This window comes from Urocitellus parryii, chromosome 14, assembly GCF_045843805.1.
Source record: "Urocitellus parryii isolate mUroPar1 chromosome 14, mUroPar1.hap1, whole genome shotgun sequence".
NCBI classification, from domain to species: Eukaryota; Metazoa; Chordata; class Mammalia; order Rodentia; family Sciuridae; genus Urocitellus; species Urocitellus parryii.
In genome coordinates, this window is record NC_135544.1 from 10,192,690 (window position 1) to 10,207,175 (window position 14,486).

The 14,486-nt window shown below is 38.0% G+C and overlaps 2 protein-coding genes across 2 annotated transcripts in view; one reads left to right on the forward strand and one right to left on the reverse strand.

Moving 5' to 3' along the window:
* Positions 1 to 289: 289 nt before the first annotated feature.
* On the reverse strand, positions 290 to 6,923 carry Tm2d2 (TM2 domain containing 2). Its single transcript, XM_026404693.2, has 4 exons — positions 6,594 to 6,923; positions 5,706 to 5,793; positions 4,002 to 4,117; positions 290 to 771 (listed from the first exon to the last, which is right to left on the reverse strand). Exons 1-4 carry the CDS (start codon positions 6,818 to 6,820, stop codon positions 558 to 560), a joined length of 645 nt encoding a protein of 214 aa, XP_026260478.1. The 5' UTR covers positions 6,821 to 6,923; the 3' UTR covers positions 290 to 557.
* A 317-nt stretch (positions 6,924 to 7,240) lies between these two features.
* Positions 7,241 to 14,486, forward strand: part of Adam9 (ADAM metallopeptidase domain 9) — an 86,107-nt gene continuing 78,861 nt past the window's right edge. The window contains exon 1 of the mRNA XM_026404702.2: positions 7,241 to 7,507. Within this exon, the coding sequence (XP_026260487.2) occupies positions 7,411 to 7,507 (97 nt within the window). The 5' untranslated portion in view covers positions 7,241 to 7,410. The remainder of the gene's footprint in view (positions 7,508 to 14,486) is intronic.

Consider the following 14,486-nt stretch of genomic DNA (forward strand, 5'->3'; position numbering starts at 1 on the left):
TCACACTCTCTTCTGAAAATACTCATATAGCATGTCCATGTTGGCAAAATTTATTCTATATTTTAAATTCAGAAAGTACAGATTTCATTTGTGTATTAAGATCCATAGCCATTTCTACTTCTCCTCAAGATTTTCATTGGCTCAGCTTTGGATCTTCTCTACAAGAAGATTCAGGGTCACAAAAGGCACACAGATAAAAATATTCATTTTGCTCCTCCTGTTGGGTCCACCTGCTTCAAAGAACTGAAGACATAGCAACGTACAGAAATAAAGAGTAGAGAAAACCATCTGTAGTTCATAAGTTAGACACTATCCTTTATATTTTGTACATGAGGAAGGTACAAATTTGATTCCCACAATACTGCTTGTCATTTCTAGTCTGCAAGGTAAGATTTAAGGTTGAAAGTCCACAGAATCCTTCTTCACCAAACCCATTCCTTCCAAAGAGGGAAACTAATGTTCAGGTGTTATATCAAAGAAGAATTCTTGAGCCTGTAGAGATGAATTCAGAAGACAGAGCATTCACTTGATTCCCTGGGCAGTAACAGCAGCTCTTTTTAGTAAATAGTGCACCAGTTGCTGCCGTCACTTGGCATCAGCCCTCCGGTGATGAGCAAAATAAGGTCAACAAACCACCAAATCCCAAGTCCTCCAAGTGTCAGCAGCTTCCCAACCGCTGTGCCCGTGTGTCCCAAACAGAAACGATCTACTCCGAAACATCCCAGGAAGAAGGAGTAGAGTAAAGTTGTTATGAAGTAGTGGCCAGTGTACCTAGACACAAGGAATAAGAAGAAAGATGTTTTACTATGTGAAAGTTAAAATACTTAAAGATTAATGAATTTAACATAAAATGGTACAGAGTCCCTCTGTGGTCTTTTACCCTCTGATCTGATTTCTTTTCTGATGTGGTCAGGCTGGTATGGCCATAAAGGGAGACATGAAAGAGATTCAGAAAAAAAACAGCTATGATTCTCATAGGTCCTAGAGATAGGAGGCAATGGCCCACTATGCAGGACACATGGGAGGGACACCAGGATTGTCAGAAGACAGGAGTTAATGCTAGGTTAAGGCCTCTTTTTTTGGAGTTTGTGCAGGAATGCCAAGGCAGGGTAGGACAGGCAGTTTAGGATGGGCTAGTTTGAACAATTTTAGTGCATTCCAAGCTACAGGATGGTCCCTCATTGCCTGACACCTGGCCCCGGAAAGATTAAAGGCAGGGAATAAATACTGCCTCTTCAGGGTGTTCAGGCCAGATACAGGAGTATGGCTGTAGATTGGTTAGTTTGTATATCAAGGACATGTTCCTTGTGTGGCCCATTTCTATCTCTAATTTACTAGCCTTGGGAGGAGCAGTCTCTTCCAACAAGATTTTTTTTTTTTTTTAAAGAAGTCAAAAACATCCTAATGAATAAAAAATTCAGTAAAAAATGTCTTACAATTCTCTTATCTCCCCCTACCAAAACTCAAGTACTTGCTCAGATACAGAGCACCTCTAAGAACAAATGTTAACTTTTGCAGAGTAGGATTGGACAAGAAATTATTAAACACATTTGCATGATAGATGTGATTGGTAGTACTGATTTTGGGGTCCCAACCTCCCCTCAACTGGCTCCTTTCCTTAGGCTCAGTTGACTTCCTTTGAGTGTCCTTTGCTAAGGGAGCACTGTCCTTCCTTGTCTCCATAAACCTTTCCTGCTTTTTTTGTCAGCTAAAAGTGAGGACTTCTGTAGGCTTCTGTCCTTATGTACTGTGAAGACATTTAACCAAAGTTGCTAATATTAACATAAACATAGCCACAGACTCTTTGCATTAGCTAGTGGTGTAAGTAAATTCTGTGCCTTCAAGCAGAATTTACAGAAATGACCCCAATCCTTTAACTTAAGATCAACTGATATTTAGAGAGAGGACTCCCAATCCCCACTTTTTATAAAAAACCCTTTATTCCATGAAATACTAAGGATTTTCACAGGATTTAAGCCTATCATGAGTTTTGGAGCTAGATCAGGTGGTTCAAATTCTTCATTCAGAGGATGAGGGAATAAACTCTTGAGTGCTCAGAGGCACTCAGCTGTTTAGTGAAAGAGATATTTAGAACTTACAACTTCTGGTCTCAATTCCAGTGTCCCCTACTTCTATAAGCAAAATGCTTCTGTCACAGAGTAATAGGATTCCCTATTTAAAACTTCAAAGAAAAAGTCAGACCAAAAAATGACAATAAAAATATAATTCTCCTTCCATCCAACCAAGTACCAACTACTTCATTCTTTTTTTTTTTTTTTTTTTGGGCGGGGTGGGGGCATCTTTTACTGTTCATTTTGTGAATTCTAGAAAACCCATTTAATTTTCAAACCCATAATGAAACATTCAACTTCAAATGTATCTGGTACCTCAATTTCTGACAGAGTTTTACAAAGTGAATCATATGTCTTTTGTCTCTTCCCTCAAGGAGCAATTATGTTTTATGATTTTCTAGTCTGCTAAATCAGTTATTACATCTACCTGTTTATTCAAAAATTTTGTTTACAACTCTTGTTTGAGGTTTCTCTTGTCTAATTTTCTATATATTTTTAAAATGTTTTACAGACTTTGTTATAAACTTGTAATTTTACTAGGATTTCAAGAAAGAAAGATATACATATAAAATATTTTAGTTATCAAATGTATGTGGAAATTTTTACAAAAATAAGAGAAATCAAAACAACACAATTTTTTAAAATACAGATATTGCAAACAGCAAGCACATCTGTAAATTATTTTTCTGTGGAAGAATAATTTAATAGTGTAAATTTTTTTATTTACATGACAGAAGAATGCATTACAATTCTTATTACATATATAGAGCACAATTTTTCATATCTCTGGTTGTATACAAAGTATATTCACAACAATTTGTGTCTTCATACATGTACTTTGGTTAATAACGATCATCACATTCCACCATCATTTATAACCCCATGCCCCCTCCCTTCCCCTCCAACCCCTCTGCCCTATCTAGAGTTCGTTTATTCCTCCCATACTCCCTCTCCCTATCCTAATATGAATCAGCCTCCTTATATCAAAGAAAACATTCGGTATTTGTTTTTTGGGGATTGGCTAACTTCACTGAGCATTATCTTCTCTAACCCCATCCATTTACCTGCAAATGCCATGATTTTATTCTCTTTCATTGCTGAGTAATATTCCATTGTGTATATATGCCACATTTTTTTTTTTTTATCCATTCATCTATTGAAGGGCATCTAGGTTAGTTCCACTGTTTAGCTATTGTGAATTGTGCTGCTATAAACATTGATGTGGCTGTGTTCCTGTAGAATGCTGTTTTTAAGTCCTCTGGGTATAGACCGAGGAGAGGGATAGCTGGGTCAAATGGTGAGTGAATCAGGAGGCATCACTATACCAGACCTTAAACTACACTACAGAGCAATAGTAACAAAAACAGCGTGGTATTGGCACCAAAACAGACTGGTAGACCAATGTTACAGAATAGAGGACACAGAGACTAACCCACAAAATTACAATTATCTTATATTAGACAAAGGTGCCAAAAATATGCATTGGAGAAAAGATAGCCTCTTCAACAAATGGTGCTGGGAAAACTAGAAATCCATAAGCAACAAAATGAAATTAAACCCCTATCTCTCACCATGCATAAAACTCAACTCAAAATCGATCAAGGACTTAGGAATAAAACCAGAGACCCTGCGTCTAATAGAAGAAAAAGTAGGCCCTAATCTCCATCACGTGGGATTAGGCTCCAACTTCCTTAATAAGACTCCTTTGGCGCAAGAATTAAAATCAATAATTAAATGGGATGGACTCAAACTAAAAAGTTTCTTCTCAGCAAAAGAAATAATCTGTGAGATGAATAGAGAGCCTACATCTTGGAACCAACTACCCCATTCAAAATAACACTTTGTGCTGGGGTGTAGCTCAGTTGAAGAGGACATACTTAGCATGCTTGGGTTTAATCCCCAGGACCGCAAAAGAAAACAAATACTTACTTTATACAAGGCTTATTGTCCCGCAGGAAGGTCCTAGGACTGGCACACTCAATTCCATCTAGGGCCCGGCACTGGACTGAAGTATGCTCCACATCACTGTATGCCTGACCTCCAAACTATGGAATAGCAGCCAAAGCCAAAAGAAAAAAACAAACTCACCAAAACAAGTAATAGAAAAATATATCTTTTTTTTTCCATCAATAAAAATGCCTCAGTACTATAATTATTCTAACAAAGTTGGGGTAAAGCTGAATTCCATACTTAAAAGCATGTAACATATTTAAAATGATAGATTAGTCCATCCTAAATATACATTGTTCAAATAAACCTTTTTTTCCTCTCTCGATTGGCTTCAATAATGTAGTAAAAAATTACAATCAATTTAATTAAATGTCATTTAGGAGAAATGAACACAATACTTACAGGAAAAAGTACAAATCGGAGCATTGGAGAATAGGTATTAAAAATCATGTGTATTAGAGGTTTCTTTTATATCTACTGTAAATTAACAGAATTATAAAATAACTCAGAATATCATTTGACTTAGGACTTTATTTAGGTCACGAATGGGTGATTATCAGGTTTCTGCAGTCCAAATTCTAGTAAAAAATTTTGGAATGGGGCCTCTTTTTACTTAACTAAAAGCCAGCAGAGAAAGCATACCCGTATATTTTTTACTGGAACATTATTAGTGCTGTATACTATTTTTATTGGAGTGTTCCTCAAAGAGAAAATACTGGAAAAGAGGATGCTTGCCTTTCTGGTCTTATTCTTGTCAAGTTTATTCCTTTGTGTTTGATTTGGCACAAAAAGTTTTTTTTTCTTTTTCTTTTTGTGCTATAATAATCCTCTTAACATCTTTTTAAATCTTGCATTATATAATGTTGATTCCATGGTGTGGAAAAGATACATGAACTTTTTGAGAGACTGACTAAGAAATGTACATACACCCAGCTTTAGGGATATTATTAATGGATTTGATTGACTCTTTCCATTCTAAGCGGCTATTGTTACCAAAGACTTCCCCTAAAATACTTTTCATTTTTTTTTGGTACTGGAGACTGAACCCAAGGGTGATTTAGGGTCTTGCTAAATTGCTTAGGGCTTTGCTAAGTTGTTGAGACTGGCCTTGAAAATGCAATCTTCCTGCCTCAGCTTCCCCAGTCAGTGGGATTACACGTGCTATTGCACTCAGCTTCCCCATGAAATAATTTTTACTACCTATGAAAACATACTGATAAACCCTATCTATTTCCTAAGGACATGGTAGAACCTGTTTACCTGGTGAAAAGGAAGATTACTGGCAAGTGGTTTACCCCAAATGTGTGTGAAACAGAAACTACCCAATTCATCTTTGGTTTTAGAAAGTGCAAAACCTTTTTTTTTTTTTTTTCCTTCTCTTTCAGGAGAGAGCCTGCCTAGAAGGGTAGGTGACATTTAAGCTTCAAATCTGTCAATGGCCAAAGAAACCAGACAGGTCTTTGCACCTGGATGCTTTAGGTACTGAAACTGTTCCTTCCTGAAGAAACCAAATGTCATGTTCAGTCACTGACCTTAGCTTGCTGGAAATTTCCAGTAACAGCCATTTGGATGAACTTCTACAAAAATGTAACTTCATATATCCTTATATTTTTCCGTAACAATATTTAGTCAGTACTTTTTCTATAGGGAAGCATTTGCTAATACAACAAAACAAAAAGTCACCTTTAGACAACCATAACCAAGTTCCTGGGATGCGGTTGTATTTCCAACATGATCCACTGGGTCTTCACATTCTATAAATTCATCAGGTCTGCAAATCACCAGTAAGATCATGATCATAATCATTCCTTTTGCAAGTTGCTGTTTAGATGAATATAATCAAAATAAACATCAAACATTTATTTGTTAAGTTTTTTCGGGGGCTCACACTTTGTAGATAACTTTTCCAAGCCAAATGGTGGTGTCAATTAAATAGAAGCACAGCAGGTCACACTTGACAGCTACTCAAATGACCCTTTTATTGGGGAGGTGCTTCTGGTCCTGTTTTTACATGGATTCTACTTCTGCCATGGCTTCATCTCTTCCTTAGGCAAACAACCATAACGCACTGGGGCAAATAATAAGACAAAAGATGCTCAGGTCTCTTTGCATTTCCCAAACGTCTTACTTGCTCAAAAAGAAATATTAAAAATGGCTTGGTTCTGCAAATGGTAAGGATATTCTTTATATTTTTATTTTTAAGTGCCTTGTGCCTTATTTTTAAGTGTCATTTATTTCATTTGTACCTCATTCAGTACCAGTGGATTCTTCCTTGGCTAAAGGGTGTAGGAGGGAGAAGGCACAGCATGGAATACTTATGCTAGAGGCTATGTCACTCCTTCTTAGTACTACTCTTTCGGGATCTTAAAGGATCTATCTCCAATACACAAGGTTTTTCTCTGCACGAGTGAGATGAGTGAGGAACCTACCTTGATAATTACCTATCACTACTATCGGGTCTTCATCCGGAGAGGGTCTAATAAAAAAGGCAGCCTTTCCCTTCCCTCTACCTTCCCACATATCCCTGGCCCAGTCTCCACCTCCACCCGCCTCGACGACTGGGTAGCTTACAGGTAAGAGCAAAGGATGACTGGAGAGTGGGGGTCGCCATATTCCCAGGTTGGAGCACCCGCGGAGCCCTCTGGGTGGGTGGCACTAGCGGACGTGAGCTCGAGCTCGGCGGTAGCATTGTACGAGTGGCTCCGAGAAACACAGTGCAGCAGAAGTAGATTCCCCAACAGCAAAGCCGCCTGGCCGCACAGAAGTAAGTAGCTCACCGGGCAGCCACCCAGCACCATCTTCCTGGGCTCAGTGGTGGAGACACGGTCTCAACCACAAAACCCAGGCCGGCACCGCCGACCCTAGCCCGGTCTTGTCAGGCCTCTCCGCGTAACCTCCTTCCTCGCCGCCAAACGGCCAATGGGCGCGCAGCTCGATGCTCCACCCACCCCTTTAACCAATCAGAAGAGGCTGATTGGGGTGGGGCTTCGCATCAGCTTCCCAATTTCTCTTGTGGGTCTCACGCTCCTCCTCCTTTGGTTCCGGCTGCTTCGTCCAATCGGTTCCCTTGACCTCAAAAGTAGGCGTGCTCGGGCAGAGAGGGCGGGGCAGATAGTAACCGGGCGGCCGACTACTGAGGATTTCAGCGGCCAGTTTAGAAATCTCATTCTCCCGCCAGGGACTACATTTTTCCCTACGTCAGCGCTGCGAGAGCGATGTCGGGAGCGAGCTCGGACCAGGGGCTGAGTTGCGTCAGTGCCGCGCGCGTGCACGTCCCTGGGCGCGCGTACCCTGGCCAACCCTGGGGCCCCGGCAGGGTTGCAAAATGATGGAAGAGGCGGAGGCAGAGGCGACCGAGTGTTGAGTGGAACCTGCAGATTCTTTCGAGATGGGTTCGGGCGCGGGCTCGCCCTCTGGGACCCTCCGTTTCCAGTGGTTGCTGTTGTTTGGCCTAGTGGGCCCAGTTTTCGGTGGGGAGCGGCCAGGTGGGTGTCCGCCTCCACGCTCCTTTGGGATTGCTGTTTCCCAGGGCTGGGACGCTCGGAGTTAACCCGTGGTGCCCGGGAGTGGAGGGACCTGGGCCGGGACTGGATTCGGGGTCGGGAGGCGCCGACGCTGCACGTGTGTAGACCCTGCCAGACCCGAAGCTCGGGGTCTCGCGTCCCAAACCCTTCCAGGTATTGGTCTGAAGTCCGGTTCCACTTTTCTCCGTATCCTACTTCGAAGAGCCTTTTGCGCCATACCCCACCCCCATCTCGAGCAAAGCCGGGTCTCCCAGGCACTCTCCAGACTGCTCTGGATCAGGGGCTGACCTCGGGGAAGTCCGCCGAGAACCCTGGAGACTGGGTGCGTGCCGAGGGTGTGTTCACGTTTAATATGCTTTGAGGAATGGAGCTTGCTTGCTCTTGCTTGTAGAGTTGATGTCACTTGGAAAGAGACTGGAAGGTGGAACTTTTGCTTCAGGTTATCATACTTTAAGCTTTTTGGCGTTCGTTTCTTTAGCAGAGTCATCCGTGTAGATCCACAGACCTAGAGGTAGTGATGGAATAAAGGAAAGGGGGCTCATTTTTCTTGGGCCATTTTTGCTTTTGAAGTAATACTTTTTTTTTTTTTTTGAAAAGAAGTGCTGCGTTTCTATAGCTATAGTCTTTTATCTGTGTTCAAACTAGGTTTGCCTTGTCTTAAATATGGGCAAATAACTCCTGCTGTGTTTAACTCCCAGGATTATTCTTACGAATTAAATCATTTATGTGAAATCATTTTTGAATTGTGAAGCTTCTCGTGAATGTGTAAAATATTTATATTGGAAAAGCCCAAGCATAGTGAAAAAACAAATCAAACACTCTAGTTTCTTTTTGGAAACATTTTATTGATTTTGGCTTTTGTATAAATTGTTTGCTGGCTGTATTTTCTCTGTCTGCGATTGGATATATAATGGAGAATGGGAGTTTTTCAAAATTGTTGCCTTGAGAGTTGTTCATAGGTAATTAATGATGGAAGATTTCAATGCAAGACTGCAGACCTTCAGCACGCTAATTGCTTGTTTTCTTATCTTTGGTTTTTTCTTTTTAAATTATGTCGTTTTGCCCAAGCATGGAAATCTTGAAGCTTAAAATACTGAAAATGTTTTGAATAGGATGTTGCCAAATCATTTCTGATTAAAAAAGACCACTCCCAGTGGTGGTGTAGGTGGCAATTATCTATCAATATTTAAGATGAAGCAGATTATACCTCTCGAGGTTTAGTGATCCCTGATTTTGTGTTTGTAAATATAAATCAGATGATATTTTTGGTTCATGTGTACATTTATTACATACCCACACTTAAATGAATGGAATATACTTAACTCTTTATCAATGTCTTATGACCAGCCTCTCACTGAAGCATAGATATACTCCCAAAATTTAGTCAACATTTATTGAACTTCCATAAATACCACCCTCAATTCTTGTGCAGAGGGTAAAGGGTGATCAAGTGTGCTAAGTGTATTTGAGGGATGTTGGAGGTTTTATGGAGAGAGTGATATTTGAATTGAGCTAAATGGGTAGATTTTTCAAGTGAAAGGGTAGGAGTGCATCCTAAGCAGATTTTTTTTTTTTCAAAAGTATGAGGGTGGGGGATAGAGGAAAATGATGATAATTTCAATATGACTTTAGGTAGTCTATATGAAAGGGAAAGATTCAGGGTAAAACTAAGGTAGGCTGGTACCAGTGGAGGGGAGCCCTCTTTGCTGAGCTAAGGGGTTCAGACTTTACCCTGTAGGAAGTTCTTTGTTAATGAAAGTTTTTAATTAGGAGTGTGACAATCAGATTTTTGATTAAAAACTGACAACACAGTGGAGGATATAATCTGGGAAGGAGTGACTGGTAGACCAGTTAGGAGGCTTTGGCAAGGAGTGTAGTGAGTCAACTTGTGTTTCCCCAGGGGAATGTTCTTCCAAAATCAGCTGACTTAAGTTTTTGGAATACAGGATGTTTAAAACATGAACTGAAACATCTTCTGCTAATGAAAGAGAAAATTGAAGACTCAGTAAGTACAGCCCACACATTAGTTCAGGAGGCTTTGGTAGGATTTTTACTACAATTTATAACATTGTGTCAATGAGGATATGCAGTATAATTTCCAAACTGCTGATTTACAATATTTAAAACAGCAGCAACAACAGAAACAGGCTGACAGAGGTAACTCTGTATCACTGTGAAACATAACAAAGGGAATCTGGTATGATTTTGATTTTTCCCTGAAGGGAAATATGATGCACAGTCTTAGAAAATTTTCTTTTTTAAAACACTGGCATTATAAAGAAAGTGAGTTTGAAAGCTTATTCATGTTGAATTATTATAAAATGAAGTATATAGTAAGAATATAGGTTCATTTTAATCAAAATTTTAGATGCTAACAAATTATTTGAATTTGATTATTTGTATTTGTCTTAGTTATATAGGAATATGTAATCTTTCAAATTTAAAGATGGTTTCAAAATACTGAAAATGTTTTGAATAGGATGTTGCCAAATCTTTTCTGATTAAAAAAGAAAATATGTACACAACAAGTTGCTGGGTTTTAGGACAGTTAGCACTTTTAAATTTTACCTTATCAAATTTGATTTTATATTTGCTGTTTATTAAAAATCCTGGTTTATTATAAACTCCCTCAACAGATGGGAGATCTGGGTAACTAGGAGCTTTTTTGGATACCATCCACAAACTCGAACATATGACATGGATAACCTCATGATACTGCTTTTTTCTCTTTGATACCTCCTTCAGTATGTGTATAACCTAGAGCCTTGGAGTGATGCCAGTGTTTGAGTCAGTCTGATGAGACTACCTCATAAATGCATCTAGCCCTCCTGGTGTCATATCAACTAATCCCCTATTACCTTTGAATGGGTCCAATATGGATCCAGCCAAGGTTGAATTGCACCATGTTGTTTGTGTATTGAGAGATTATTTTCCACCAATATCATGTTTTCTATCAAAATATTTTCCATTTTGTGATAGAAAATAATCTGTTTTAGTCAGATCATTTTCCCAGGGTGATTATATATGGGACACTGCATGAGTCATGAATGAACCTGAGAAATTAACTTATTTTGGTCAGTTTTATTTATTTATTTATTTATTTTTTTTAAAGAGAGAGTGAGAGGAGAGAGAGAATTTTTAATATTTATTTTTTAGTTCTTGGCAGACACAGTATCTTTGTTGGTATGTGGTGCTGAGGATCGAACCCGGGCCGCATGCATGCCAGACGAGCGCGCTACCGCTTGAGCCACATCCCCAGCCCATTTTGGTCAGTTTTAAACTATGCAGTTGTGTTAGAATTTAAATTTAGATAAGAATTAGGGCACTAAAGCTTATGATAAGTCAAGAAAATGGTATCACAGACTAACATGTTATAATGTATTCAAAACCCATGCCCAATTTTGAAGAACTCCCTTTGACACATTTTCTCTGAATGAGATTTTTCATGATTTAAGTCACTTTATTTTGATTTTCCCCCATCCTTTCCCTTTAGTAGCTCATTAGAACTCTCAGGCAAATGGACCCCTCAAGAGTCTGCCCTCATTGATAGCAGAATCCTGTTCTGAATACACGCTTGGCCTACTGCTCTCATGCCAGCTTAGAGAGCAATATATAGTAATGCTATTAAAATGACAGGTGTGTGAACTTTGTGCACTCATGGAAAAGTTGACATAAAAGATGTTAATCATAGAAAGTAAGACTTATTTTGGTTTGTATGTGATCATTATAACCAAGAGAACTACATATGCATAGACGTAAAGATCAGAAGAGGTTGTTAACTGAACATATATTTATTTTATTGAATGCTTTCTGTATGCATGAAGAAAATATATGATGACTAAGATATTGGCTTTGGTTTTAGGAACTTGAATTTCTTACTGGAATTTAAATTAATTCTTAAGAGCATTAAATCTTATAAATGGTTGGAATTTTGACAAGGGGCACTTCAAAACAAACAGCAACAAAATCATTTTCTTTTTAAATGTAAAGATTGGTAAATATAAAAAACTGTCAAAGCGTGTGAGAGTGTAGGATATAGCATTGGAAATCATAATTAAAAGTATGTTTGAGAGAGGTTATTAATGATACAGTATGCATTTACTTGGGATTGATCTTGTGAATAGAATGAAAACGTGTGGCCCCAAATAACAATGTTTTATGGATCTAATTATAATTTCTCTTAGAGAAATACTTTGAACAACAGAATTATCTCATTCAGCCTGAATGTGAGGCCCAGGTTTATTTTCCACAGTGAAAGTATGGAAAGGTAGCTATTTGTTTAGATAATGAGCAGGAAGGAAAGGGGAAGGTTCTGTGGTTTGGCTCTGACATTTATTTGATTTGCAGTTAGGTAGAATTCTTTTAACTTATTTCCTTCTACTACAGTTGTATTATTAAAAAAAAAATGCTTAGACTTCTTCCAAATTACAGTACATGAAAAGATCCAAGGAGTTAGAGAAAGAAAGAAGTGCAAATAACACTTTTTTCTTTTATTTACTAAGTGCAGGACTCTTAAATTTCATGTTTCGACTCTTATCTTCAGGCCATGATTCAAGTGATCTGATTTTTAGCCTATCAAATTCTAATATAATAGTTTGTATTCCCCAAAGAGATGAATGTATTGAGATTTTAACTTTCATTGTGAACTCTCTCTTGTTTTTGCCAGTAGTTGTTCACTAGAAGGCATGTGGGGGATTTTTAGTTGTTACAACAAGGGAGTGCTATTGGCATCTGGTTAATTGAGATCAGGGACGATACTAAACATCTTACATGGGATGACCCCTATTCCAGCCTAATATGTCCATGCTACTGAAATCAAAGTTTTATACAAATAATGTTAATGAGCTTTCTGTATAGTAATATAGGAAAAATACTATTCCCAAGAGAAGGAAAATATCCCCACCCCCCACAAAAAAAAATTGGGAAAAATTTGTGCACTAAGTAAACAGAAGAGAAGGAAAAAAGAAATTGGAATTAAAAATAGGAAAGGAATTTTGAAAAAAAATATAGGAGTAAGAATTTTAACACAATTAGTATGTATTATTTTTGAGTGGCATTTTCCAAACTTGTACATCTGTCATGATGTTTTTGAACTCTTTATGGCATAGCTTCAGAAAGTGGATTCTTGGGCTTTCAAAAGGACTCAGTATCAAAGTTAACAGCTCTTGCATACAGAAGTTTTTATGGTGGTATAATTTTGAAAGCCTTTTAAAAAATAAATGCCTAATTATGGCATTTTGGTTTTTAAATAAAGAAGGAAAGAAAGTTGTATCTTATATATGTATTTTAAAAATATTTTATTTAGTTGTAGATGGACATAATACCTAGGTTTATTTATTTATTTTTATATGGTGCTGAGGATTGAACCCAGTGCCTCACACGCGCTAGCTCTACTACTTAGTTATATATATTTTGGGACTGGGGATTAAACCCAGAGGCACTCAACCACTGAGCCACATCCTCAGCCCAATTTTGTATTTTATTAGAGACAGGGTCTCACTAAGTTGCTTAGCGCCTTGCCATTGTTGAGGCTGCCTTTGAACTCGCGATCCTCCTGCCTCAGACTCCCTAGCTGCTGGGATTACAGGCTATGCCACTGGGTCCGGCTGTATTCTCTCTCTCTCTCTCTGGCTCTCTCTCTCTTTCTCTCTCTCTCTCTATGTATAGATATAGATATCTTTATATATACATTATATATATATACAAGTATTTTAGTTATAGATGGACACATTACCTTTATTTTTTGTTTATTTATTTTTATATGGTGCTGAGGATTGAACCCAGTGCCTCACACATGCGAGGCAAGCCCTGTATCATATATTTTTATGTCTGTTTTTTATTCTTCTTTGCTGGCAATATGGGTAATAGGTCCATAGAAGACAGAAGACTTGATTTCTAATCCTGGCCTGAAAGTAGGTATATAGCCTTATTAAAAGTATTTTTAGGAATATGAAAAAACTGAAAGTTAATGAAAAATTTATTTTGGGGAGGAAATAGTCCCATATTTCAGGGTTTTTTTTTTAAGGATTATGGGTATTTTTGCTTAGTGATTTGTGTATATTCTTAAGGTCAAGGATTTCTTTTGACATGGTTCCCAACTGGCAGCTCCAAATATCTGTATGTATATATTTAAACATGACATGTCATAAATATGCCTTGAATCAGCCTATGGGTGCTTTTGTGAGTATTGTAGTCCATTTCTAGTATTTTTAATGTAATGATGTGAAGCCATATTTAAATAGTATAATAGGGTTTGATGGGTAAAGAGTTTGAAAACTGTTAGTATGACATGTATTGTATATAACATAATTTAATTTTCCTGTTTGTATCTTTTAAATCCCAGATCAAGCCAAGAGCCCATAGTATTGCTAAGGTTCATTTGATATTACCTCCATGTAAATTTGCTAATCAGCCAGGCAAGGTTATAAACATTTTTATATACAGTGTTATCTTGGGAAAAGTTAGATGTAAATACTTCAGCTTCATCTGTACTTGAGAAATCTGAGGGGCATAAGCATTAAAGAGGGAATGAACATGAAGATTATCTTGAAAGAGGATAGCGTGGGCATGGGGAGCCCAGGTGTAAAAAAGTATCCTGTACTCTAGATGTGAAGTTACTAGGCTGATGGAGGCCTAGGGATATGGCTGGGTGGAGAGTGCTTACCTGTTATGTTTTGAGTCCCTGGGTTTGATCCCTAGCATTACCTAAACCAAACCAAACTAAAACAAATGGGAATGGAAAGGAAGGACCATTGAAAAGAGATGCTAGATAATCAGTACTTTTAAAGGAATTTATGTATTTTTATTGAAGATATGTTTTTTGTTTTCCTTTTAAGTTTAAAAGTAATACAGTAGTGGCAAAATTTATATCTTTGTAAAAACAAGTTTGAATTATACAGAAATACAAAAGTGTAGGAAATGTACTTTTTTCTCGTTACTT

Excerpts from the sequence above, each read along its gene's own strand:
- Tm2d2 (XM_026404693.2), bottom strand. The coding sequence starts at position 6,820 with ATGGTGCTGGGTGGCTGCCCGGTGAGCTACTTACTTCTGTGCGGCCAG. Across the intron at positions 5,794-6,593 it reads GTCATCCTTTGCTCTTACCT|ACCTGATGAATTTATAGAAT; the intron begins GTAAGCTACCCA and ends GGTGATTTGCAG. Across the intron at positions 772-4,001 it reads GACAATAAGCCTTGTATAAA|GTACACTGGCCACTACTTCA; the intron begins GTAAGTATTTGT and ends CCTTGTGTCTAG.